This window comes from Ustilaginoidea virens, chromosome 2 (genome assembly GCF_000687475.1).
Source record: "Ustilaginoidea virens chromosome 2, complete sequence".
Lineage (NCBI taxonomy): Eukaryota > Fungi > Ascomycota > Sordariomycetes > Hypocreales > Clavicipitaceae > Ustilaginoidea > Ustilaginoidea virens.
The window spans coordinates 2,822,186-2,848,446 of record NC_057317.1 but is presented as its reverse complement, the minus strand read 5'-3'; the positions used below and the strand labels follow the sequence as shown (position 1 = coordinate 2,848,446).

The window sequence follows — 26,261 nt, the reverse complement described above, 5'->3', positions numbered from 1 at the left end:
GGCAAGTCCGCGGACAAGAAAAGCCATTTCCTGAACTCGGACTTTGTTCACAGCCTCGACCCTGACCGGCAAAGAAAGGACACGCTGCTCTGCGCACAAGCATCCAGCATCCAGCATCCAGCATCCAGCATCCATCATCCCATCAATCAATCCATGGTTGCCAAAAGACACTCTCTTTGTCCATGATACCCATACTCCCTCTTCCGCTGATCCATCTCTAGGTGGCCCGGCGTTGTTAAAGTCCCTCATGTCATCTCCGGCCATATAAGCGGCCGGCCTATATCGCGTGCATTCGCCCTTTACCGAGAGAACCCCATACCATACCTCCCTCATACTCTCAAGTTCAATCTCCATCTCGGCCCATCCCATCGGCGGGAGCGCCCCCCTTCTTTGCAACTCAACCCTTGACTCGACCCTGACTCAACCCTCCCCCCCCCCCCCCCCCCCCCCCGGCCAATCGATTCTCAAGGCTTTGCTTGCTTGCCGTCAATTACCGCGGAAAGCCCCAGTGCCCCCCCCCCCCCCCTCTGCACTCAAGGAACCAACAAACATGTGGACGAAACAAACCGGCGAGGCGTCCGACTCTGCCACCGCGTCCGAGATGCTGGCAGACGCCTTGCAAGACTTGGCGCGGAGGCAGGCAACCCCGACGACTTCCACCTTGGCGGCCCTCCAGTCACCATGTTTCTATCATCAGCGATTCGACGACGCAGTCGACATTGACAAGGTGCTGGAGGAAATCAAAAATGACGAGTCCATGTCGCATTCCAGGCTGGTGCAAACCGCGACTGGGGTGCGCGAGGTATCCAGGCAGCTGCAGCGGCGACCCATCAGGCGCGCCGTCCGAAACGTCATGATTGTCACCAAGGCCCGCGACCACCAGCTCGTCTACCTGACGCGCGAGCTCACCACGTGGCTGCTGCGCACGCCGCGCTACGGCTCCGACCTGGGCGTCAACGTCTACGTCGACGCCAAGCTGCGCGGCTCCAAGCGCTTCGACGCGCCCGGCATCGTGGCCCAGCACCCGCCCTCCGAGCACATGCTCAGGTACTGGACGCCGGATCTGTGCTGGAACCAGCCCGAAAGATTCGACCTCGTCCTCACCCTGGGCGGAGACGGCACCGTCCTCTTCACCTCGTGGCTGTTCCAGCGCATCGTCCCGCCCGTGCTGTCTTTCAGCCTCGGCAGCCTGGGATTCATGACCACGTTCGACTTTGAACGCTACAGGTCGCACCTCGATCGCGTCATGGGCGATGACGGGATGAAGATCAACCTGCGCATGCGCTTCACCTGCACCGTGTGGAGGGACGGCGCCCACGGCGACGACAAGGGCGAGCAGTTTGAGGTGCTGAACGAGCTCGTCATAGACCGGGGCCCGTCGCCGTACGTCTCCAACCTCGAGCTGTACGGCGATGACGAGCTCCTCACCGTCGTCCAGGCCGACGGCTGCATCTTCTCCACGCCGACCGGATCGACGGCGTACTCCCTATCGGCCGGCGGGTCCCTGGTCCATCCGGACATTCCCGCCATCCTGCTGACCCCCATTTGCCCGCACACGCTTTCCTTCCGGCCCATGGTCCTGTCGGACACCATGGCCCTGAGGGTCGCCGTGCCCAGAAACTCCCGCGCCACGGCCTACTGCGCCTTCGACGGCAAAGGCCGCATCGAGCTCCGGCAGGGCGACCACGTCACCATAGCCGCGTCCCAGTACCCCTTCCCCACCGTCACCCGCACAGACACGGAGTGGTTCGACAGCGTGAGCAGGACCCTGCGGTGGAACGTCCGTGCTGCTGCGCAGAAGCCCTTTGGTGCCGGCCCATCACCATCATCAGACGGCACGGGCGTGGGGACCCATGCCGTCGACGACGACGACGACGACGACGACGCCGCCGCCGCGTGCTGGGACATTGATACGGATAGCGCGTACTACCCCAGCGAAGAGGGGAGCGTCAGCGCAAGCCCCGTCCGACGACAGATGAGCATGCTCGGACTGTAGATGGCGACGAGGAAGAGCATGTGCCCCTGCTGCTGCGTCTGCTGCTGCTGCGGCTGCGGCTGCTGCTTGCTGCCGAGGTATCGCAGACTGTATAGTGTAACACGGCTTGATGAACTAGCCACGAATGTAAATGCCGAGTTTTTACAGGGGACTCTTGCACGTCGGCAGCCTCGATTCCATGCCACGGCACATTGAAACGCACGCGCTTGAAAAATCACGAACGGCATGCTCTGCCGTAGCTGCTCTGCCCAAGCGGCTCCCAAGATTGCGGCAATCAGCCATGTGCATTTCAAGTGCCTGCCATTTCCCACCCGGACCTCCAGCCAGTCCGGCAGAAAGAAATCAAAACGCGGCAAAAATCGTCCTTCAGAATGGCCGCCAAAGAAAAAAGCAGGGAAATCAACAAGATGTAGAAAACAAAAATATCCCCCCCAAACACAGCAGCCCCGCCTCCCGGTCCTGTTCAGCCATGGAAGATGTGAACATGAGGGGGAAATGCAATACAAAAATGGTCTCTCTCCGCACCCCCGTTCTCTTGGTCTTTTCCTCTTTTTCTTCCTTCCTTTCCTCGGCGTCTTACGTCTCCCCCGTTCCATCCTGAAGCACACAACGCCTGCCAAAGATTTGGTAATAGTCATCAAAGTTTGCTCGTTTCCCCGTCTCCTTTGTACGTTTGTTTTTTATTCTCAATTGCTCCAAAACTGCGTGCTGGCAGGGTGCGCGAAGAAATTGAAAAAAAAAAAAAAAAAAAAAAAAAAAAGTCTCGATGCTACCAGTCCCATGGGTTGGTCCATCATTATGTCAATGTCCTTTCATCTCCATGCTCCTTGGCTGAGGGAAAGCAGACCGGCGACACAGTCCATGTCTGGTTTCTTGCTGGGGCTGACCTCGCCTCGCATAAATCTCTCAACGTCATCTTCGCGGCGGTTTCGCTGCCCAGGGTTCCCATCTTCAAAAATCCTGACGCTGGGACTGGCTTTGGAGGTGGCCAAAGAGGGGCGGCAAGGTGCCGTGTTGGCGCGATTTCCGAGCATCGGTGGGACTTTTTGGTCTCGCAAGACGCGCCCGGCACGCCGCGGATTTGTGCTCTTGAATTCTGGTCTGCCAGGCAATGGCTGTCGGCGATGGCCTCGGTGAGGAGTGCCGTCCTCGTCCGGGCTCCAGTTCTCCTTGTCAGAATCCGTGGGAGACACAAGCATTGATACATTGACCTTGCCGGCCGTGTTCTGACGGAGCTTTTCCGGATCGACTGCCGGTTTCCCGGTTTCCAAGCGCGCAAATGTCGAACTAGCCCGGCTGAGTTTGGCCTTCTTCGCTTGATGCGGTCGTGGAGGTCGAGACACGGATGCGTTGCGCTTTGCCGAACTAGGTTGCAAGATGCCGCTCGACGACCTCAGAAGGCTAATGGCAGCAATGGCAGAACCGCTCGACTCATGCTCAGCCTGAGCCATCAGCTCATCCCGCTTCTCCGAGTCCGCGCAAGATTCCCAAGCCTGTACATCTCGAGAGCGTCCGCGGGGAAGCCGCGGAGGTAGGGAGTTGGTCAAGGCAGTGATGGGAGGAAGGGTAACGCTCGGTAGGGCACTATGGCTTCGCGATAGACCGGCCCGTTGCCGAGGCTGGGCACTCGAAAACAGTAAAGGCGGCGATAGTGATGGTGACTGACGCGAAGGGGATGTTTGGTGGTGCGAGATTAGCTCGGCTTTGCCCTCTAAAGACAAGGATAAGCGAAACCGGGACTGAGACTTGCTCCTGGAACTGTCTGTCTTGTCGGATGAGCAAGATGAGGGTTGGAACGGTTCAAGCCTGGTCGGGAATCGTTAATGTCATAGCCATGATATACACCCGACGACGGGCGTTGTGATTGCCCCCCCTATTTTTTTTTCCAAGGCCAATCTCATACCTGAGAGAATCGTCGACGCCACGACCAAGGGTTGAAGGTGTAGAGAATGAGCTTCCCAAGTTCCACCGGTTGGCAAGATAGCCAACAGGGTTGGAGAATGAGCGAGACAGGGATTCAAAGCTATCGTCGGATCTCCGAGAGGATGCCTCGTGGGTCCGACTCTGCGGCGGAGAAGCTCCGCGGTGTCTGGGAGTGGCAACGACCACGTCAGAGTACGATCGAGTCAGCTCGCGTTTAGCCGGCCCGAGCGAAGGTGATGCAGGATCTGATTCTGAAGGCCGTGAGACGCCCGGATCGGAAGTCGGGAAGGACCTGTCGAGAGCGTCGGTAGCGATGAGGCCATCCGGAGAAGTGACGAGGTCAGAAGATATATGCTGCATGCCACCAAAGCGGAGGGCAGCAAGCTCTTCCGGCGAGAGAGGACGCGATTTCCTGCGGTCGTTTTGTCGTCTGTTCTGGAACCAGATCTGAAAAAAAAAAAAAAAAAAAAAAAATCAAGTGCGTCAGCGTATTGGATCATGACAGGACGTTGACGGCACGGGTACGCGTCTACGCGTCTTGTGGTGTTTAGCATGGGTGGAGTGTGGAGTGTCTCGAGGGGAAGAGGGAAGAGGTGGGTAGCTCTGCATGGGTCAAGCGCACTTGGACCTCTTTTTCGTTGAGTGAGACGCGATGCACAATGTCTAGACGCGCTTGCTTGTCGGGCTTTGGGTTGTTTCGGTACGCTTCCTCGAGAACCATCTTGTCCTTGGCACTAAGTGAGCCGAATGCCTCATTAGTTTCGAAACGTCCTTCTCAGACACTGGCGACGGAATTGAGGCAATGGAACGTGGGACGACGGGATCAAGCATACGCGGTCCTCTTTCTTTTCCCTCTAGGATGCTTCTCCACTTCTGCATCATGCGTCGTAAGCTCGAACGAGGTCCGTGACGTTGAAGAAGCATCAAAATGGCTAGGGGAGTCGGCTCGTGGCAATTGCTCTATTGAAACGAGAGCCACGGGCGGCGACGTAGTTGTCGTCGACATGGAGGCGCGGCGGAAGGCAGAGACGGAAGAAGGAAGCCGTGGTGATGATGGTGGTGGTGGTGGTGGTGGTGGTGGTGGTGGTGGTGGTGATCAAGACGACGACGAGCGGAGACGCATCACTGGACGCTGCCGTCACGCTATGCAGAGTACGGAGTAGACAGGCTTGGATGGCGAGAGAATCTGCAGGATAGGCGGCAAGGTTGGGGCCGGGGGAGGAGGAAAATAAATACAGCAAGGAGAAAGACGTCGAGCCGGCTCAAGAAGCGTGCGCGTGCAGTGCATGCAGGTCGTGGGACGTGGACGTGGAGTTGGTCAAGGAATGAGCAAGGTAAAGGCAGGCTGCGTATAGGCTGTGTATTGGCTGGGGTACAGGCGCGTACCGGTACCTGCATGCCGGGTACGTGTAAAGCGTGCATGGATGAAAAGAAAAGCCCGCCCAAGACGGAGCAGAGCTGCAGAGGGCACTTTTTTTTTTTGTGTGTCTCATCGGGGGAGTTGAGGGGAGTTGAGGGGAGTTGAGGGGAGCTGAGGGGAGCTGAGGGAACGGGGTTTCTGCCTCCTGCCAGATCAGTCAGAAGACTGACTTATTGGGCCACGGGGGCAGATTACTGAATCAAAGAGAAATCTGTGAGATGAAGATGGGAGTCGACAGTTAATGGACTGCCTGCACAGAGGCAGTCAATCCTGACCTCGTCTCGATACCTCTGCACTCGCCAAGTTCCGTGTTCCGTGTTCTCAGAGAGCGGCAAATCACGTCGTGCCATTGGCGTCGCCATGTCCAAAAGGGGAAGTAAGTCAACACGCGTGCCAGCGTTTGTGTTGTCAGGAGGTACGGAGCACCAGGTAGCGTGCTAGTAGCAGTACCTAGGTACCTAGGTAGCGTACAAGTACCTATAAGCTGGTAGGTTAAGAGGCGCACCTTAGGTAACGTGCCCCGTTCCCCAGTGCAGTTGTGAGGCAGGCAGCTGGGCGGTCATGCAGGGAACTGGTTCTATAAGTTGTACCTTTCCATGCCTACGGTGCGTCTGGTACATGCCATGGTAGGTACCTATGCCCCGCCCGGTGGAAAAACAACCAGCCATCACCCATCACCATGGCTACCCCTACCCGTAGCTGTGCTTGCTCCAATTAACAGCTTGAGTTTTTAATTTCTTGCGATGCTCACCTCGGATGAACATCTCGGATGCACATCTCGCCCGGCACTGCCACCAGCTAGCTGCCTGCTGATCTGGACTGGACTTGCATCGCGCGGTGGTGCATAGGCAGCCACCAGACAAAAAGAACCAGCCCTTTGCCATTGCATTCAAATTCAATTGTCCGCTGGACGAGGCTCCGTGGCCTTCTGCTAAAGGCTGCCCTGCCCCCCGCCAAGCTCACCGACCTTTGCCGCCCCTCGCCATTGGATGCGCTGGTCCGCCGTCGTCATGCCATGGTGGATACGGTGGATCCATGGTAGACGCGACGCGGCCCGATTTTCTCCCAAATCGTCCCAAGTCCCAGGCTGGGAATCCCAACCGCCCAACCACCCAACCGACCGACCGACCGACCACCAAGACCCAACCTCTTTTCCATCCAGACCACTTCCATCGCCCCGACTCTCCTGGGTACCTACCTAGGTACGGGGTACGGAGTACTCCGTATATGCATCGGCTTGGACCCAGCCGGGATTTCAACCGTATACTCCGTAGGCCTCACCTGTCGGGCGGGACTTGTCACGTTATTGTGGCTGCCGAGGCCAGCCTGTCCGTCCACCTTCGGCACCAACCTGCGCTGGACAAGGACAATATGGCGCCCGAATCCAGGAAGCGACCTGACCATCCCCAACCTTCCTCTGCTCTTAGCTATTGGTTATTGGTGTCATGTTTTATTGCATGTGGCGCCTTCTCGCCTACTGAAATGTCAAATGTCAGCTGCTTCATCTCGGGGTTTCAAGTGCAAAATCTCTCCTTGTACAAAGCTACGGCAAACGCTGCATGCTGCACGTCGATGCCACTTGCAAGACGTGACAACGGCAGTATCAGCGGCAGTATCAGCGGCAGTATCAGCGGCAGTATCAGCATCAGAATGCTAGTCTGCAGAGTAGCGATTCTGATAACTGCAGGCAGCTGCGCTGAATAAAAAATACAGCCTCCCTCACCCGTCGAGGAAGCGAACGGGATACCGTCAGCCGGCTACTCCGTATACCGTCACCCCAACAAACGCGCGCAGAAAACTGCCTCAATACATTATCGGGCTTGGCGAGGTTAATATTTTGGGTGTGTAGTCTACCAACTAACTGATATCTGCTCCGGGCCATAGCAGCGTGCCGCGATGTTACCCCGAACCGAGGCGTTACGGGTATGGGTTGCCCTTTTCCAAACACGCTGTTAAAACTTTGAGAGAATTGCCGTCCCTTCTTCCTAAATGGTCATCCCGGCCGCACAATTGCCACCTCGCAGCCACAAAAAAAAAAAAAAAAAAAAAAAAAAAAAGAGGCTCCCCAAGACAGGTCGACTTCAAGCTGAGCCCATGTCGTAATACCTTCCAACAAAAGATGTGAACAATCCCGTAGTGGACGGCAAACCCATTTACAAGTCTTCATCGGAAGCCTCACCAGGCAGAGGGTGTTGAGCGGCCTGCTCCATCTCCTTGCGGTACTCCTCCATAAGCGACTCGTCAACTTGGGCTGTGGGGGGGGCCAACGCGGGGGCGGCGACAAATTCCTATGCGAGTTTTTAGTTCAAACCCATTCAATGGAAACCTGAAAAGATTGGACCGTCAAGGTAAAGAACCATACCAGCTGCGGGTTGCCAACCAGCTTGCGGGCAAGCCACAGGAAGGGCTTTTCAAAGTTGTAGTTGGACTTGGCGGAAATGTCATAGTACTGGAGGTTCTTCTTGCGGTGGAAGGTGATGGTCTTGGCCTTGACCTTGCGCTCCTTCACATCCACCTTGTTGCCGCAGAGGACAATGGGGATGTTCTCGCAGACACGGACAAGATCGCCTAACCCGAGAATTAGAATCCGCATCTGAAATTGTGAATAGTACGCAGTGGGTGCGCGACATACGGTGCCAGTTCGGAACGTTCTTATAAGTGATACGGGACGTTACGTCGAACATGATGATACCGCACTGGCCATTGATGTAGTACCCGTCACGGAGACCGCCAAACTTCTCCTGACCGGCGGTATCCCACACGTCAAACTGGATCTGTCCGAAGTTCTGAAGACGTTCATTAGCTGGCCGGGGGTTTTCGTCCTCTCTTCGCTCTGGCGGGCGACTCAAATGGGCCACTCACTGTGGTGAAGCCGAGGGGGTGAACATCGACGCCAAGGGTGGCGATGTACTTCTTTTCAAATTCACCAGTCAAGTGTCGCTTGACAAAGGTGGTCTGCGGAAAAAAAAAGTTTCAGTCAGCATCAGCTCCAAGCTTCTCCATTGCTACCCAGCCTCCTCCGACGCGACGTTACGACGCTTGATTTCGGGATAGTGGGGGTAGATGTCCAAAGGCATCCATCTCCCCCATCTACCAACGAAAGCCAAAGCCCAGTCCAGAAACCAGAGCAGTGTCGAAGTAGATGAAGACCAACCTTTCCGGTGCCACCGTCACCGACAAGCACGAGCTTGAAAGTGGGAATCGGTTGAGTGGCCATGGTCAAGATTTGAAGCTGGCCTGGGCAAGAAAGCGTGATGGGACAAGGCGGGGTGCTATTAGGGTGGCGTTAGCCAAGCGACGACGGACGGCGACCAAGACTCTGGGGGGGAAATGAAGGTTGAAATCGCAAATGAAAAGCGCAGTTCGAGAGTAGAGGGTGGATGACGATGAGTGGAGCAGGTGTCTGAAATACCTCTTCTTCGAAATCTCGCTGACGTGCGATGTGCTGTAAGAAGACAAACTTGGCACGAGGTTGGTCAGCCTGGATTGTTTTGAAAGGCGGCGGGGAACTTCTGGAGCAGGGCAAGCCCAAAAAAAAAAAAACGAAAAATTCGGTCTCCCAAGGAGAGGGGGCTCCAGGCACGTGATGATTACCGTGCATGGGGCCTTCCAGCAGCTTCGCAAATTTTGGATACGTCACAGTCACCGCCTCATAGGAACCAGACCTTGTTGGCATTTATTTCCCACATCACAAAGGCATGGCATCCGCAGCGCGGAGCTTTTGGGGAAAACAAATCATGTCTGGTTTCTCTTACCTTACTGCACAAATCAACCAGCTCAGCACATGAAAAGGGCCAACTGGATGTTGTCGAAGCGGCCAGAACGACTTTTATAACAACGGGTGACAACAACGGGCGAGCAATTTGCAATTTATAGGGCTGGGCCTTTGGGCACTCGTCACGCAGGGCGTCGGTGGTTTAATATATATGCTGAACATTCCATCATCATCTCCTTCCTTGAACCCTCATTAGGCCCCAGATGCAAGCTCTTTCTTGCTTCGACATCCACTACGCTGCCAGCCTGCCACCCCCCCTATCAGTTGCCAGTGGTCGCGATGCCCAAAATGTCATGGGGATTTTTGCCTGATGGCCCCTCATCCTTTGCAGGGCATTACCCTCTGCTGGACAAGGTACCGACCCCCAAAGTAGCTTTCTTTGGGCGCGTAGGAAGCCCAATGCAGGATATCGCGCATCGTGACAAGCCCAACCAGCTGCTTACGAAAGGTTCAAAAACCAAACAGTTTAGCAGTTACCTGGAACATGTCAGTTGCACATGACTCCCTAACCGCCTCTTCTTCTTTTTCCCTCCCTCAAAACATCATCATCAACCTACCGCATGATGACAAAGCTGTTGCAATCGTCGTCGTCGGTTACCTGCATTTGGGGGTGACGAGACATAACTTGGTACGAGTAATGTTACAAGGGGAGGATATGACATCCCAACAACCCACGGCCACCCCAATTCCGAGTTGGAGTGAGAGTCAGGCGTAGCTCTTGGCGATGGGTAACACCTGCTGGCCTTGACACCTTGATCAAAATGTTTCTCTGCAACCTTTTAGAGGGGTGGATCTCGACATTTCGGGCAGAACAAACAAACTCACTCCTTCATTTCCCTGCACGCACTCGCTCACTTTCTTCAAACTGTCGTGGTTGGCCTTGTTCACATATCCAAAGTTGCGAATTTGATCCCCTTCCTTCAATCCCGCATGATCCGCCGGGCTTCCCGTAGCCACGGCGTTGACCTTTGCAAATGGCTCGTCCAAGGTATGAATTTCAGAATCCGGAAGGGCTGATGGAACCGAACTGTCCAGCGGAGCTGGGTTGTCCACTTCCTCGTCCAGGCTGGCAAAGTGTTGATGGAGGTATCGTTCAATGTTTGCCGTGAGATCCTTGTAATCGTTCTTCAGGGATATGATTCTGGCCCTGGTTGTTCGAACTGCACTGCATCAATACATGCGACTTGCGACGTGCGAATTCGAGAGGACATGTCGACCCACTTTGAGCAACATCAATGTCTGACCGGGGAAAGCCGTCCCTGGTCAGGAGCGGCGTATCCATGTTGACCCCATGCTATCCAGAAGTCAGCGTCCTCAAATGGTAAACAACTGGGACGTGGTGTGTTGGGTACTGATTCTAGGACGCCCCCAAGAGCCTTGAGCTCTTCCTCGAGGTCGTTTTTCTTCCGTTGGAGCTCAGCAAAGCTCAAAGGCCCCGCGTTGCCATTTGTGGCGGCACTGGTGGTAGGGCCAGATGGAACGGTTGGCGCATGCAGGTTGTTCATTCTCGCGGTCAGATGCTCACAAACGACGCGGCGAAGTGGTCAAGAGAAGTGGTCAAGCGGTAGCGCAATGAATGGCAGGTGGATGCCGCGGGTTGCTGTAGCAGACCAGACGCTTCGACGCTTCGAGCTTTCGACGCTTCGACGCTTCGACGCTTCGACGCTTCGACGTTTCGACGTTTCGACGTCGACGTCGATAGCGACCAGAACTTTGCCGCAGGACTCTGAACAGAGGAATGCCGGTTGCGTGAACGGTGACTGCGGGGTCCCAGAGGTTCTTACGTTGGGTGAGTGAGTGACGACCAGACCAACTTTTCCGTGGGCCTCGTGCTGGCTCAAGGGCTGGTTTAACCAACTGGGGCAGGCAGGTTGAGAAAGGGTACTCAGATCAGGGACTCAACAGCGGAAGCAATTCGATCAATCCGATAGTACATGTCTATTCAAGGCTCAAAATGGTTGATTTCGAGACTGACGATCAAGAAAGGCCCTATTCAAATGAAACTTCTCTCTTGAGTACCACTAGTCTGCATTCCTTTCTCTTTTCTCGTCGCAATTGTCAACTTGCCCCGGACAAGCAGCGGGCAGTGGTGGGGCAGCGTCAGCAGCCCGTGGTGGTCTGTGCGCTTCCGCAGGTATCTTCCGGGTAGGTGGTACCTGAACCTCCTCCGTGCAGACCAGACGTCACCTTTTTTATTTTTTCTCCTCCTGTCCTCTCTCTGCCCGACCACGTCGGAGGTTGGTAGCGCTATTGTTGCATGTGCTTCGAATAACCATCCAGCATGGCGTCAAAAGTGGACGCGCGACTGCTTAAGTCGACTAAATTCCCCGCCGAGTTCAACAAAAAGGTTGACATGCAGAAGGTCAACCTGCAAGTCATGAAGAAGTGAGCTTTTTTTTTTGTTCGTTTCTACACCCAGACCCATGCCAGAACTAACTCAGCCTCCCAGGTGGATTGCCAACAAGATATCCGATATACTAGGCAACGAAGATGATGTAGTCATTGAGCTTTGCTTCAACCTCATCGAGGGATCCCGCAATGTGTGTTCCCTTTCGTCCATACCGAGGGTTGTCCGACTTCGGTGCGCTTCGCTACTGACACTGGTCCTGGGCAGCCGGACATCAGATCGCTTCAGATACAGCTCACTGGATTTCTGGACAAAGACACGGCATCTTTCTGCAAAGAACTATGGAACCTCCTGTTGAGCGCTCAGACTAGTCCTCAGGGCGTACCCAAGGAGCTTTTGGAAGCCAAAAAATTGGAGCTCATGCAGGAAAAGGCACGATGCTATGCTACATTGCCATTCCTCCCAACAAAGCTAACAAATTTCTTTTTTTCCTCCTGTTCCAGCGAGATGCCGATAAAGCGGCCGACGAAGCACGCAAACGCCGACAAGATTCCGATCGTAGGGACCGCGAAATTTCGGAGTTGAAACAACGAGACCGACGCGACCGGCCCAATAACCGAGCTGATACTTGGCAGGGTCGACGCAGACACCAAGTGTTTGATAATCGACCAAGGCGCGAAGAGCACGATCGTGCAACAAAGGCTTGTCGCCCGTCAGAACACCAACTCCGAGATTCGCGAGATTCTTACGGTCGCGATAGTTATGTTCCCAGTACACGACGCCACCATGACCGCGATCGAAGACATCATCGCGACCGCTCCTATTCAGGAGATGAATCGTCTAGGTCCAGATCGCGCGATCGAAGCGCATCTGGTGATGGCAACCCATCTTCAAGCCCTGCGCGCCGAGATCCCTCGCCGCCTCGGCACCACGGGTCCCGAAAGAGGTCTAGATCTCCCCGAGGGAGTTCCTACCGCTCGAGACGCAGCCGAAAAGATTATGACCATGATGATGACGATGACGATGATGACCGTCACCTCAGCAGGTCCCGCCAGTCACGTTCCGTTTCCTCTGGCCACAGATCACCTGCGGCCAAGAAACGGAAAGAATCGCGTTCTTGCAACCGCTCACCTCGAAGAAGGCAGAGATCACCATCGTCCGTATCCGACAGTCGATCCAGATCTCGCAGCCGGGACAGAAATTTGCCTCGAACGAGGCAGCCGCAGCACCGTTACAGCAACGAGTCTGAAGGGGCTGACCGCCGTCGGCGCAGTGACTCTCGGGACCATGTCAAGGCCGAATACCGCACCAAACGGGAGAACAGACGACGTCGCTACAGTTCTTCCGGTTCGTCCATTTCTCAATGCATGGAAAAGCGGACGAGCGACTAGAAGACAACTGTCGCTCTGCATAATAATTAACCTCGCATCCAGGGGTCAGGAAGCCATATATGATTCAGAGCAACTCGCGGCCGCCAGAGAGTGCAGCCTATTGGTGGCTGACGAAGATCAACTCGCGGTTGGGGTCGATATCTTGGCATGTGGCGAACCAAGGCGAGCGGGTGGCGCGCTTCACCGTCAAATCAAACGAGAAGATTTTTGTATTTTTCACATTGGATACAAGGCTTTGATGGCTGGACACAAGCAGCAATTCACCGCCAAAGGTCAGGAGAAAGTCAAGGACGGTGTGACTGGAGAGTCTATTCGATCATTGACTTGACTATTGCCTGTAGAAGCACCATTTTCAAAAAGAGTGACAGCAGCTACATATTGATACCGTACCGTGCCAAGAAGTAGAGATCAGATCGATTCGAATCATCAATGCTGCATGACAAATAGCAAGTTGCAATTTAGTGGGGAAATACCATGAGGATTTTCTCTCCAGTCAACATTGCATTGTGTGCTCTCTCTCTGTCTTCCCATCCCCTCCCTTTTATGTCTAAAGGGGGTATATTTGAGTTAGCTTTTTGCGATTTTCCCGTTCATACTGATCGTTCCGTTTAGGCTCTCGGAGTCATTGCTGACAGCAGCTCTCCGTTGAATGAGCCGGTTGGCCGAAACCATCACCACGTGTTAACTTGCCTCATGTCGAAAAATGAATACACATCACGGAGGAACAGGAAGCTACGGGGGACCGACATGCGGCGCGGAAAACTCGTAACATGTCCCCACTGAGGCCTCGCCTCGCCAACCAAGCATCGGGCTCTCTTACGAGTCATTATAGCAATTTCTCATTAAGCATATTCATATTCTTGATTCTAGCGTACTTTTCCGCTTCAAAGTGCCTCTTATTTAAACAGGAGGCTTCCTTCCCATCCCCCCCAGTGAATAGATGCAAAAACACTTCACCGCATACAAGTGCTGCTAGCCGATATAGTACAGCCCACCGTCATCGAGTTCCCAAGATGAAAGGGTTACAACTTGTCCTTATAGTAGCCTTTGCCAACCTTGGCTCCGCGATCTTTGGCCTACGTTCCAGAGCAACCGACCCAGCCATCTATCGCGTCCACATCTTTGATGTGATACCTCTCTCTTTCCCAGATAGCAGCGTCGGGAGCCGCTTCACCAACGGCGTCTATTCAAACTGGCGCATGCCGGAAACAGAATTTTGCGACCTGGCATGTATCACCCCGCCGGAAAATATCATGGCAGAGGAGTATTCCGCAAGGCTGTTGGAGTATCTGAGGGCGGATAAGCAGATTATAGCCTCTGCTGTCCTGCATAAATTCATGGAACTATGCAGAGAGAGCGACCATTATGTTCCCAAGGAGAAGGTTCTGAGTTTTCTGGGCGAGGTGGTGGATAAAATAGGCGACCAGTATAGATAGGAGCCGGGTCGGAACAGATGGGCGATGGGAGATGGGGGATGGGGGATTGGGATTGGGATTGGATTGGTGGTTTGTGTGTCATCGTTGTCGCTTCCATGTCGCGTTATACGTTATACATACCTCTAGTAGGCAGACATGGAGGGTTACGGGACTATATCTAGGAGTGGTGGTGGACTAGTTTTTTGACTTATTATCGCAGCGTCCTTGCCTGTTTTCCATTCTCCCGTGGGATGTGGATTTTTTTTTGAATCGCACATATGCTGAAATAGATTTGCTCGCAAGGCATCAACATTTTAATGTACTCAGACGGGTGGGCTCTTGTAGCAAGTCTTCCGTCGGGACTTCAATCAGGCGAAAACGTCAACTTCGTGTTTCTACATATCCTCAATGTCTGGTTATGTAAGCTGCCAACGACCGACCCGCAGCTGCCAGCCACTGGCACTCCCTCAATCAATTGCCGGAGCTAGTCGCGGCTGGCCAAGAACAAATTTCTCCACCAAAGAGCTGCGGAGTACGGAGCTACATCCGGGCCATACTGACAAACTTCGGCAAAATTTGAATACGCAGACATACGACAAGACGACAAGACGACAAGACGACAAGACGACAAGACGACAAGACGACAAGACGACAAAATGGGCTGACCAAGAGACTCGTTATGCCTGCCAGCCAGCCAGCCATTTATAGTTGGAATAGGAGTTGCCCTAAGGGGCCACCGTTACCGAGGCTACAGTGGCGTAATCGAGCCGGACTTCGGCGATATCCGCGTCAAATCCAACGATATCTATCTCCTGCAGCACTCCAGTACTTGAAGAAAATTTAGCGGGGCAATTATGATACCGAGAAAAAAAAAACTAATCGCTACCTCTTATTAGTCTGGAGTCGAGACTCTCGGCTACATACACAGATTACCCGGGTGTGAGCGCACGAGTGCATGAAGTGAAGTGTAATATTAAGACGGCTTGATTGTCCATAAGCTACTTACTGCCTGTGGAGTGAAGTCTATATTACCTACATCCTAGGTTAGGTGCGGAGTACCTAGGTAGATACCTAAGGAGGTAGGAGGTAGCTAAGCCGATGGTCACGTGATGTGACTTGCGTCACACCGGGTAGGTCACTACAGCACGTCACCATACAATGGCCTATCTTTGTTGATCTCGCGCATCCAACTCAATCCATCCTCCTCCATTTCCACATTCAGTCTCCACGCTGAGCCCAGCTGCGAAGCCATACAACCATCGGGCTCCTGGCCTTTGGCGACGTGCGCATGGCGGAGAACAATCAAGGGCCGCTGCCAACGCTGGCAGAGTACAAGAAATCCCAGGCACGCGTGCGCGAACTTGTCGAGAAGCGGAGACTTTTGGAAAAACGGCTGGTACGGTATTGTGCTCTTTTCCTTGTCAATGTTCTTTCCCTTTATTTTTTCGCGTCTCTTCTTGCTGTTCTTCTTTGCTCGGTTTCTGGTCACTCAGGTCTTGATGCCGAGATCCGCCGGATTTCCAGACTTGTCTGCTGACCGGAATGATTGCGAAAACAGAACCAGGTAGAGGAGAGCATCCTCACCAAAGAAGCATCGTATCTCGAAAGCACCCCGAGCGGCAACATCATCACTGGATTCGACAACTACATGAAAGGCATCAGCGGTGCGGCCGCGCAAAGACGAAAATCAGGACCAGCGGACCAAAATCGTGTCTTCTCCAAGTCTTCCATGTCATATAGGCCGAACAACGGGGTATGTCGGAGCCGAGCATGACATCTCAGGCGCTGCGTCACCAGATCGACACGCAGTTTGGCGTGACGAGGTTGCTAACAGGTGGTGGTGTGGCTAGGATTCGACACCCGGATCGACACCAGCATCACATGCGCCGACGCCTGTGTCGGCGACTTTTCGAGACAACGGGACTCCTTTGTCTGCGGCGGGGAGCAAGAATAGCAAATCGAAGAAGAAGGTAGCGGTGGCGGCAACGCCCGCAGATAAGGAGGTGGAGGACAGTGAGAATGACGGGGGCATGACCAAGAAGAGAACCAATTTCGGAGCATCAAGAAAGTAGAAATACCCGGGTCAAGCTGATGGACGAACTTGGGGCATGTGACTCTTCTTCACGTTTACTGTGTTTTGACCTTCGCATACCTTTCAGCTGACCAAGCACGTATGACAATATAAAAAATGTCATGATGATATTGTCGAATTTGACATGGTCAGTGGGTCAACTTGTGCGTGCATCACGAGCAAGCCTACTTCTTGAGGCAAAGTAGCGGATTGGTGGCCAGATGGAATATACTGATGCGAGACGACCGGCCCTAAGAGCCAGCACAAGCCGATGCGAAGCCGATGCGAAGCCGTATGCTTGCTATTCTGGCTGGAAAACAAGGCGGGAAAATGACGTTACTCAAGTACCTGGGTACCTACGTATTCATTTTATTCGTTCAATTGGTGATTGGCGAGGAGGCATTGGCGGACAATCTACACGAGACCTCGTAATCTGCTGAACAGATTAGGTGCCTACTTGGGTACTGGCTTTAAATAAATTGGTGGAGACTGAGTTGTGATACTCGTGACGAGCTACGCTTCAAAGCCCGATGATGACTGTTGCTAGGCGTCATTTGACCAGGCTTTCATGTCTCTATATCTGGTTGATAACGATTTCCTAAATCCCTGAATGCTGCATGTGGTTTTCCTGTACTCCGCAGGATGCGGGGTTCAGGTCAACAATAGCGGGTGGGGTGCAATGACATGCCGCGCGCTACCTACCGGGTACGTGCACCCATGAGATGCAGCGTCTTGTTGCCCAGTGTACTCCGTTAGGTATGTTGTGAGCGTCAAGTACATTGACGAATTGCACGAGGTGGTTCTGCTCCCCTACTCGAGGAGCGTGTACCTGTGAGGTACCTGTAGATGTGCAGTGCAATTGGCCGTGGTTGGTGGCCATGGATTCATTCGAACAACAAACTTCTGAAGAAGATGCCGTGTGTCTCCAGCCACTGGACTTTTCCCATCATGTTCCCATCATCACCCCCCCTACTGCCTACCTAAGATAGGTACTCTTTGGTGAATTACCGTTTGTGATACAGGCCGGCTTGCCTGATGAATGAATTGTCCAATTGCACGTCATGACAGTCCACGCTTCTCGCCTCACCCCGGAAGTGCTTCTCTCCGCACCACGCCGCTCAGCAGGAGTCCCCAATTCAAGTGGTGAACTGGTGCTGTATACTGTAGGTGGCGGCTTTTGTCTGCGGCAAAAATCTATCCAAACGAAATCCTGTGCTGACGCAACCAGGTGTCTACGTACTCCTTTGAGACTCACTCCAGGTCTTCACAGATCCGCCTTCTCAACGTCAAGGATGGCACTTCTTACCTTGTCTCCGACGATGCAGGCGCCAGTGATCCTGTCTGGATTGGCGAGCAAGAGGTTTTGTATCTCAAGCCCGGCGACAACGGGTGTACCATGATAATGGCCCAGCATGTGCTGGATAAGTCTGAGTGCGGGCCTCCATCCCCCCCTTTTCCAACCTGCCACGATTGCCTCGCATGGACCCAGGCCAAGAACTAATCTTCGCACCGGGACAGGCCGCACATGATTCACTACTTGGCTGGAAGCATCTCCAACCCCAAGACCAAGGTGCTGCACAACGGCAAAGTGGCCGTATGCTTTAGCGGACTCACGACGCCAAAGGGAGAGCTCTACTGGCCACCCGTGGAACGAAAATCACACGACTCGGCCAGGACTTACACATCTCTCTTCGTCCGTCACTGGGACACCTGGAGCACCGCCAACCAAAACTCGTTGTGGTACGGCCAACTGGCCAAGATGCACGGCAAGTGGACTCTCGAAAATCCCGGCCTCACCAATCTCCTAGCCGGCACAAGCCTCGAGTCTCCTGTGCCCCCCTTCGGTGGAACCGGCGATTTTGACGTCTCTGCTCAGGGCATCTGCTTTGTCGCCAAAGACCCCGGCCTCAACCCCGCGAGATACACCAAGACTGATCTCTATTACGTACCCCTCAAGTCTTTTGCCGAGAAGCCTGGTGCTCCCCAATTGGCCAAGACCGGCAAACTTCAGGGCTACAGCGTCGCCCCGACATTCAGCAGCGACGGCCAAAAGATCGCCTTTGCCCGCATGAAGAACATACAGTATGAATCAGATAAGACTCATCTACTGCTTGTTCCCAACGTGGATGATGTCAGCAAAGTTGAAGAGTTTTACGAAACTGGTGATGGCGAGGGCGCGTGGGATGCAAAGCCGGACTGGATCACATGGAGCCACGACGACAAGGAGCTCTACGTCGGTGCTGAAAAGCACGGCAAAGTCGTGCTGTGGAAACTTCCCTCCTCACCCTCGGAAGCCAAGGAGCTGCCAACGCCTATTTATGAAGAAGCGACTGTGAGCAATGCTAGGCTCCTCGGAGCCGGCCCGTCACTGCTTATAACTTCCAAGTCCCGAATTGAGAGCTCCTTATACTCGGTGCTGGATCCCGTGTCAAAGTCCGTCACTGAAGTGTCGTCAAGTTCCAGAAACGGGAAATCCTTGGGCCTCAACAAGGCGATGAAGGACGATATATGGTACCCCGGCTCCATGGGCTACGATATCCACGCTCTCGTGACAAGACCATCCGACTTCGACCCGTCCAAGAAATATCCACTGGCATTCCTCATCCACGGAGGTCCACAAAGTGCCTGGATGGATGATTGGAGCACTCGATGGAATCCAGCCATTTTTGCCGAGCAGGGGTATGTCGTCGTTGCCCCTAACCCGACTGGAAGCACCGGCTATGGCCAGAAACATACAGACTCCATCACATGCAACTGGGGAGGAAATCCGTACCAGGATCTCGTTCTCTGCTATGAATACTTGGAGAAGAACGTCGACTACATTGACACGTCCTGTGCCGTTGCGTTGGGAGCGTCCTACGGAGGTTACATGATTAGTATGTGGCCGGCTAACATGATCAGTCGGATCCGGACAAGCTGACGTTTTGCAGATTGGATCCAAGGGCACCCTCTTGGTCGAAAATTCAAAGCTCTGGTGTGCCATGACGGCGTCTTCTCCACGCAAAACCAGTGGTCAACGGAAGAACTGTTCTTCCCAGAACACGACTTTGGCGGCACTCTGTGGGAGAGTCGTGAGTTTTATGCCAAATGGGATCCCTCGCTGTACTGCGCCAATTGGCAGACGCCAATGCTGGTAAGTGACGTGACGCAGGCCTCTAATACTCTTGTTTCCGCTGCTGACTCGCGTCTTGCGAAAGGTCATCCACAACGAGTTGGATTACAGGCTACCTATTTCCGAAGGTCTGGCCATGTTCAACGTTCTCCAGGCACGAAAAGTCCCCAGCAAGCTTGTTGTGTTTCCCGATGAAAACCATGTAAGCTTTCTTTCTTTCTTCTACCCCCCTTCATTTTCTTTTACCTGGAAAGAAAAAAGGTACGTTGCAAGCTGACGTTTTGAATCAGTGGATACTGAAGCCCGAGAACTCCTTGGTGTGGCATAAGGAGGTGTTGGGCTTCATCAACAAATACAGCGGCGTCGCAGATGCAAAGAGACCGGCGTGAAAAGGCTGGACCCGGTCTCGAGGTATCAGCAACCTCTTGGCGTGGCAGATTATCATAGTTAAAAAGTAAGCGGGAAGCAAGCAGCAAAATACAGAAGCCAGAAACGATTCCGGCAGTCCCTTAGCCTACGGGTCACAGTCCGTGCTTAGTGCGAGCAAAAAAGTGCTATCCGCACAGTGCCAATCATTTTGCCAGGGCGCAGTGTCCACCTAGCTGCGACAGAAGCTCGAACTCGAACGTTCTCCCACTTACACTCAGAGTAGTGCTACATTACATTACGTTACATCCATCGTCGCTCAACAAGAAGCAATTCAACCAGACCAGCCCCCTCCCCCAAAGAAGCATTCCAATAAGGATACCCCGCTGTGACTGATCATGCGCTGTGCAAGCTGACAAATCAGCCGGTGAGGTCCATGAATGCGACACCATCGGTACGAGCAATTGTGTGCGCAGGCTTTTAAGCTGCAGCGCTCAAGTTAAAACTTCCGTCAAAAGGCAAGGCAAGGCTCGCCTCGTCGCCTCTCCACGATCCAACGCAACCCTCCAAAATGACGACGCAGACGGCCGTGTTTCACGCTCTCTTACGACCCGCGATTCTGCAGATCCTCCGTGCCACAGGATATCATTCCGCGAAACCGTCCGTCGTGGACTCTGTGACCGACATTGCGGCCCGGTATCTCTCTGTCCTATGCGAGTCCACAGCCTCTCACGCCATACACAACCACGGCGACGCTGGCGACTACACAATCACGGATGTCAGGATGGCGTTGCACGACGCCGGCGCGTTTCAGCCCGAAAAGGTTGCAACCGAGGAAGCGTGGTTGGGAGAAGAAGATGTTGGAGGAGTGGAGGAATTCATCGAGTGGTTTTCGGGGCAAAGAATGCGAGAACTCATGGACATCGGAATCGGAGACGGCGAATCCGATGCGACTGACTACTTGAATGGTACGTCGATCCCGCCTGCTACCCGTACTTGTCCGTCGTGGACCTGGATTGTTCTTCCTTTGCGGACCACCACTAACCAAGCCTGGGTTACGAAAACAGCCCTCAAGAAGAAGCACTCCAAGACGGGGGAAGACACGAAATACAGCGGCACCGTCGTCGGGAAACCCCTCGATTCCGTCGTCGAGATCCAAGTCGAAGGCGGCCCCGTTACCAGCATCAGTGAATGGATCCAGCAGCGGAGCGCGTGCTCCAGCAGCGCGGCAAGAACAAACGGCACGAGGGGGCACGAATGCGGCTCGCCAACACCCAGCTCCGGCCTTAGTTCAGTCGGAAGCAGGCTCGACGACGACGGCGACGAGGGAATGGGCCTTTCCTAGGAGAAGCGGTCCCGTCCGAGAAAGACCACCAGGGCCCTCAAACCTATACCTATCCACAAGACCGGTGGAAAAAGTCGCCTTTGCTAGGAAAATGATGCCACGCTGGTTGACGATGATGCGGGGAAGAAACAGGTTGTGCCGCTGAGGAGGTCGGGCAGAGTGCGAAAGCCGACGAGGTTCTTTGACGAGATTTACATGAGGTAGATGGCGGGATTTTTCATTCCTTCCTCTTTCCTCCCCTTTTTCTTTTTCTTTTCCTTTTCCTTTTCCTTGTTTTTTTTTCCTTTCCTTTTTTTTTCTTCATTTTCTTTACCTAGGCGGAAGGAGAAAGGCTCTGAATGAAGAGGCGAGGAAGAGAGTTGCCGAGTCTTTTATACTTGCATAGCGCTGGAGTTGGGACGGCTTTGACTGCGCATTTCTTTCAGATTACCGCTCTGCAGGAACTGCTGGCTCACGCACCCTTGTTTTTTTTTTTGTTTACATTAGGTACTTTGCTTAGTTTCTGAGCAAATCATCTTCTTAAAAGAAAGGGAAAATGGCACTGGATCACGTGACGGAAAGAGAGAGATGAGTTTGTGATTTGATGAAAACGCCTGCTGTCATACAGAGGAATGCTGAATGATGCATACGTAGGCTTCCATGGAAAATCCACCTCGACGCTGCAGTATACAGTGATTGATGAGAAAGGAGTCAAAGGTATTTTTTTATTTTAGATATATATATATATATATGTATACACATATGTAGGAGAATAACCCCCCGTTCAACACACGGCCCTCTTGCCCTCTTGCTCCCGCGCTACTATCTCGCCAACGCCCATCTGCTTCGCCACCTGCATCAACACGGCCTCGTGTGTCTTTTCGAGCTCCCCTCGCGGCCGGTACCTGTCCTGCAGATACTCGTACAAGGCGTCTTGCCTCTTGTGGCCGTCCAGGTCCTCCGCGCCGCCCCCGCAGCGGGCCGACAGTTCCCCGTCCAGGGTGCGCTTGGCCACGATGAGACGCCTCCTCTGGGCGGGGCTGTCGCACGACAGCTTGGTCGTGCCGAGGACGAGCTCCAGGACGAGCATCTCGGGCGGGGAGAAGCGCAAGACGCGCCGGAGAGCGGTGAGCGCGACCAGGAAGCCGGCGGGGTCCTGCAGGCGGCGGAAGGTGTGGAGGATCTTGCGGCCGAGCTGGCCGTCCATGCCGTGGGGCTCGAAGACGGGCGCGAAGGCGACGGTCTCGCGGAACAGCTCGCGCGCCGCGTCGGTTTCCGCGGCCGAGGACTCGGGGGGGATGACGTGCAGGCGGTTGATGGCGAGCGTCTTCCACAGCACGCTGAAGGTGTACGGGTCGGGGGCCACGCCTCGCTCCGCCACGAGGGCGCGGTACAGGGAGAGAGCCTCCTCGGGCCGCCCGGCCTGCAGGGACGACTCCATGAGCTGGTTCATCATGAACGCGTTGGGGCTGATCCCGGCGTCGTGGCAGGCGTCCCAGAGCGCCTCCAGGCGGGCGGGGCGATGCCGGAGCTGGTAGTTCTCGGCCAGGAGGGAAAAGGTCTCCAGCGTTGCCGGGGGCCACGGCGCGTCGCCGCTCGAGCCGCTCGAGCCGCCCGAGCCGCCGGCGGCGGGCGCCGGGGGGGACGCCCTCGACCCGACGAAGCGTATCCGCGACGCGATCATGGACCAGGCCAGCGTGTCCGCCCGCGCCAGGTCGTCCGCTCCCCCGGATCGCAGCCACGCGCCAATGAGCCCGTTGAGGTGGATGGGGGATGCGTGCACACCCCTTGCGCGCATGTACTCGACCACGCTGTACGCCCCGTCCAGGTCGCCGGCGCCGATGAGCCGCTTCAGCCACTTGCCCAGGAAGAACTTGTTGGCAATGACGGACGGCATGTACTTTTGCTTCTTCAGGTCGACCTTGCCGTCAGTCATCATGTCGACAAACGCGCACAGGGCATTCTCCATCTGGTGGCTTGTCAGGAAGTACGCCACGACCTGGTCGTAGTCCGAGAGCTTCATCTTCTTTCCGAGCAAGCTTCGCATTCTCCGGTAGGCGTCACACGCGCGCTCTTGGCTTTCCGGCGTGCCTTGCGCCGAAAAGGTCCGGATCACGGGCATCAGGATCCGTGGATCCGTGCCCTTGCTCAAGAGCCTGTCGACTGCTCGCTCAGCCTGGTCCATGTCACCCGTCCGGCAGAATATTCGCGCCCCGAGCTCCCAGTAATCCTGGAAGGTTCCGGACTTGTCGTCGCCGAGAGTGCTCAGGCATCGCTTCCAGCTTTCGACCGCTTTGGCTTGCCACCCTTCGACAAACATGGCTTCGATGGTGAGCAGTTGCTGGGACGGGCTGAGCGTGACTCGAGCCGCACTCATGTCCCTCGAGAGCAGGGAGAGGTGGGCGAGACGGTTCACATTGACGGACTCATCGGCGGACAAGACGTTCCACAGGAGCTCCCACACGTTGAGTGGGATGACGTCCGAGTTGCGAACCAGGGCGAACCTTGCCGCATGGTACGCCCTGAATACCGCCGACACAGTCTTCTTGGAGAAGCCAGCATCGCGGCGGCCATGGTTTCTAAAGGCTCGCGCCAGCTCGAGATTCAACACGGAGATTTTCTTGCGCTGATTCAGCGTCCAGGGGGCGGCGGGAATCTGCGGCGCGGGATGGCGCGGCCGCAATCCGTCGTCGGACAGCGGCAGGTCTCGCAAGTCCCTCCGCAGCTCGCGCAAGACGTCTCGAGGCAAGCTGGAGCCAGCAGTCTCGATCTCGGCATCGATCGACTTGGTGTACGACTCGAACCTTTGCATCATCTTCTCCATGTCCCTCGCTGAGCTGACGTTGTTCATGTCGCCGCCAACCTCGCGCAGCACGGCTTGGAACGCATCCTGTTCTTCCCTGGAACCCAAGCTCGCCTGGATGTCGCGGAGCGCGTCTTTGAAATCGGATCCGTCCAGCTCGCGCAAAGAACCCTGGAAAGCTTCATCGTCCTTCAGCTCGCGCTGCTTGTGCTCGTCCTGTTCGAAGAAGCGCACAGTGAAGTCGCGGCTCTTGTGGTGGCCTGGCCCCGAGGCTGACCTCTGCAGGTCCTTCAGACCTTGCAGGTAGCTTGCCAGTTCCGACCGGCTAGGCCTAGGCCTTTGCGTGACGGATGTTTGCTTCCCAAGCTGCTCGCTGGGTTTCGTCGCGGAGGGTGCAGCAGCCCTCGAGCTGTAGGAAGCTCCCCTGGGGGGTTCAGCCGTCCGTCGCATGGCGAGTCGACACGCTCGACAGATTGAGCTGCGACCACGGCCTTGCAAGTCGAAAAGCAGTGGCCGGCAGGACATTCTTTGAAGCGTCAGGGTTATTTCCTCACTTGGGGGGGGAGGGGGGGTGCGAGGAGCGTCGAAAAAGTGTCGAGAAGCGGCAACATCCAAAGGGGCACTGAAGAATTAACTGCCCAGGGGCTCGAAGCACTAACAAAGCGGCTGGGTGGTGGTGGTGGCACGTTTTAGTGCTCTGGACGGCGGTGGTGGGTCACCAGACGTCAGCCCAGCTGCCGGACAGTTGGCAAGTTAAAAAAAAGTCCCCTGTTTTCACTTTACCGACCTTTGCGCAGCCCCACCGCCTGCCTTTTCGCAACCTCGCAGAGACCCGCTCATGGCAGAAAATTAATTTTCTTCGTCACAACCACCATCTTCTGGCGACGACGGGCTTTTACCACGCTCTCAGAACCGGACGAAAGACTCTTGACACACACACACACACACACACACACACACACACACACACACACACACAAACGAAAAAAGACGAGAGAAACGGAAAAAAGGGGAAAAGGTGGCAAGAAAGGGCGCAACAACACAAGACGGAAGGGCCGCCAAAAAAAAAAAAAAAAGGGACGCAAAAATGTCCAACTCGACCGAGTTTCTCCGGTTCACGGGCCATCGCTCCTTTGCCAGACGGCTCACCATCTCGGCTCTGACAGGCCGACCAGTGCATATCTCCAAGATCCGAAGCTCGTCGCCGACGAATCCGGGCCTCGCGCCCCACGAAATATCTTTCCTCAGACTGCTCGACGCCATCACCAACGGCAGCTCCGTGCAAATATCCTACACTGGCACCACCGTCACCTTCCACCCTGGTCTCATCACGGGCGCCATTGCCGGCCAAGGCGCCGTGGACGGAGACGTCATCGAGCACAAAATCCCCGACACCTGCACCAGAGGCATCACCTACTTCCTCCTTCCGCTCTGCCTCCTCGCGCCATTCTCAAAAGCACACATGAACGTGCGCTTTTCCGGGTCCGGCGTCATCACTTCGGCCACGGAAACCGGCGACGTCTCGGTAGACACCTTCCGAACCGCGATCCTCCCGCTCTTTGCGCTTTTCGGCATCCCACCTGCCAGGATCGAACTGCGGGTCCTGCAAAGATCCTGCGCGGGCCCGGGAGGCAAGGGCGGCGGCGGATGCGTGGAACTCCGGTTTGCCAGCCAAGTCCGGCTACCAAAGACGCTCCATTTGAACCGCAGCCCTGGCAGGATACGGAGGATCAGAGGCGTGGCCTACAGCACGGGCGTCTCTGCGTCCAACAACGCCCGCATGATCCACTCGGCGCGCGAGATCCTGAACCAACTTGTTTCGGACATTCATATCGCGGCGCAGTACGACCAAGCGCCGTTGGTACCTACCGGAGACAAGGCAGGAAGCAAGCGCCGACTCGGAATCGGCTTTGGGCTCAGTCTGGTTGCCGAGTCCAGTGCCGTGGGTGTGCTGTACTCTGCAGATGCGGTGGTTCCCCCTTCTGGCGGTGTTGTTCCAGAGGATCTGGGAAAACGGTGCGCCTATCAGCTGCTCGAGGCCGTTGCGGAAGGAGGGTGCGTCGGTCAAGTTTCGGCGAGTGCAATGTTGATACTCATGGCCATGGGATCCGAGGATGTTGGGCGATTAAGGATAGGGAAGAGAGTGCTCGCGACAGAAGACAATGTCGCATTGGCTAGAGATCTGAAGGTTTTCGGCGCAAGCAGCTGGGGCTTGCGAGACGTCGACGACGACGAGTCTGGAGATGTGATTGTTTCCGTAAAGGGCACAGGCGTTGGTAACGTGGGAAGGAAGATTGCCTGACACCATCCGAGTTGTA

At 55.0% G+C, this 26,261-nt stretch overlaps 10 protein-coding genes across 10 annotated transcripts; 6 read left to right on the top strand and 4 right to left on the bottom strand.

Moving 5' to 3' along the window:
- Positions 1-550: 550 nt before the first annotated feature.
- On the top strand, positions 551-1,996 carry UV8b_02545 (uncharacterized protein; the record flags this gene model as incomplete). Its single annotated transcript, XM_043140043.1, has 1 exon — positions 551-1,996. One exon carries the CDS (start codon positions 551-553, stop codon positions 1,994-1,996), a length of 1,446 nt encoding a protein of 481 aa, XP_042995977.1.
- Positions 1,997-2,808: 812 nt separating this feature from the next.
- On the bottom strand, positions 2,809-4,925 carry UV8b_02544 (uncharacterized protein; the record flags this gene model as incomplete). Its single annotated transcript, XM_043140042.1, has 4 exons — positions 2,809-3,802; positions 3,900-4,366; positions 4,542-4,653; positions 4,753-4,925. The coding sequence occupies 4 exons, from the start codon at positions 4,923-4,925 to the stop codon at positions 2,809-2,811; spliced, it is 1,746 nt and encodes a 581-aa protein (XP_042995976.1).
- A 2,567-nt stretch (positions 4,926-7,492) lies between these two features.
- On the bottom strand, positions 7,493-8,556 carry UV8b_02543 (uncharacterized protein; the record flags this gene model as incomplete). Its single annotated transcript, XM_043140041.1, has 5 exons — positions 7,493-7,627; positions 7,702-7,907; positions 7,972-8,125; positions 8,202-8,294; positions 8,494-8,556. The coding sequence occupies 5 exons, from the start codon at positions 8,554-8,556 to the stop codon at positions 7,493-7,495; spliced, it is 651 nt and encodes a 216-aa protein (XP_042995975.1).
- Positions 8,557-9,754: 1,198 nt separating this feature from the next.
- On the bottom strand, positions 9,755-10,619 carry UV8b_02542 (uncharacterized protein; the record flags this gene model as incomplete). Its single annotated transcript, XM_043140040.1, has 4 exons — positions 9,755-9,883; positions 9,940-10,274; positions 10,336-10,408; positions 10,467-10,619. The coding sequence occupies 4 exons, from the start codon at positions 10,617-10,619 to the stop codon at positions 9,755-9,757; spliced, it is 690 nt and encodes a 229-aa protein (XP_042995974.1).
- Positions 10,620-11,395: 776 nt separating this feature from the next.
- Positions 11,396-13,180, top strand: UV8b_02541 (uncharacterized protein; the record flags this gene model as incomplete). The annotated part of the gene is made up of 5 exons (XM_043140039.1): positions 11,396-11,499; positions 11,564-11,654; positions 11,729-11,893; positions 11,965-12,019; positions 12,108-13,180. The coding sequence occupies 5 exons, from the start codon at positions 11,396-11,398 to the stop codon at positions 13,178-13,180; spliced, it is 1,488 nt and encodes a 495-aa protein (XP_042995973.1).
- Positions 13,181-15,555: 2,375 nt separating this feature from the next.
- UV8b_02540 (uncharacterized protein) lies at positions 15,556-16,339 on the top strand (the record flags this gene model as incomplete). Its single annotated transcript, XM_043140038.1, has 3 exons — positions 15,556-15,663; positions 15,826-16,020; positions 16,118-16,339. 3 exons carry the CDS (start codon positions 15,556-15,558, stop codon positions 16,337-16,339), a joined length of 525 nt encoding a protein of 174 aa, XP_042995972.1.
- Positions 16,340-17,399: 1,060 nt separating this feature from the next.
- Positions 17,400-19,839, top strand: UV8b_02539 (uncharacterized protein; the record flags this gene model as incomplete). Its single annotated transcript, XM_043140037.1, has 6 exons — positions 17,400-17,501; positions 17,567-17,769; positions 17,857-19,214; positions 19,269-19,471; positions 19,536-19,652; positions 19,741-19,839. The coding sequence occupies 6 exons, from the start codon at positions 17,400-17,402 to the stop codon at positions 19,837-19,839; spliced, it is 2,082 nt and encodes a 693-aa protein (XP_042995971.1).
- Positions 19,840-20,387: 548 nt separating this feature from the next.
- On the top strand, positions 20,388-21,161 carry UV8b_02538 (uncharacterized protein; the record flags this gene model as incomplete). Its single annotated transcript, XM_043140036.1, has 2 exons — positions 20,388-20,784; positions 20,884-21,161. 2 exons carry the CDS (start codon positions 20,388-20,390, stop codon positions 21,159-21,161), a joined length of 675 nt encoding a protein of 224 aa, XP_042995970.1.
- A 763-nt stretch (positions 21,162-21,924) lies between these two features.
- Positions 21,925-24,393, bottom strand: UV8b_02537 (uncharacterized protein; the record flags this gene model as incomplete). The annotated part of the gene is made up of 1 exon (XM_043140035.1): positions 21,925-24,393. The coding sequence occupies one exon, from the start codon at positions 24,391-24,393 to the stop codon at positions 21,925-21,927; it is 2,469 nt and encodes an 822-aa protein (XP_042995969.1).
- A 637-nt stretch (positions 24,394-25,030) lies between these two features.
- UV8b_02536 (uncharacterized protein) lies at positions 25,031-26,245 on the top strand (the record flags this gene model as incomplete). The annotated part of the gene is made up of 1 exon (XM_043140034.1): positions 25,031-26,245. The coding sequence occupies one exon, from the start codon at positions 25,031-25,033 to the stop codon at positions 26,243-26,245; it is 1,215 nt and encodes a 404-aa protein (XP_042995968.1).
- Positions 26,246-26,261: the final 16 nt, after the last annotated feature.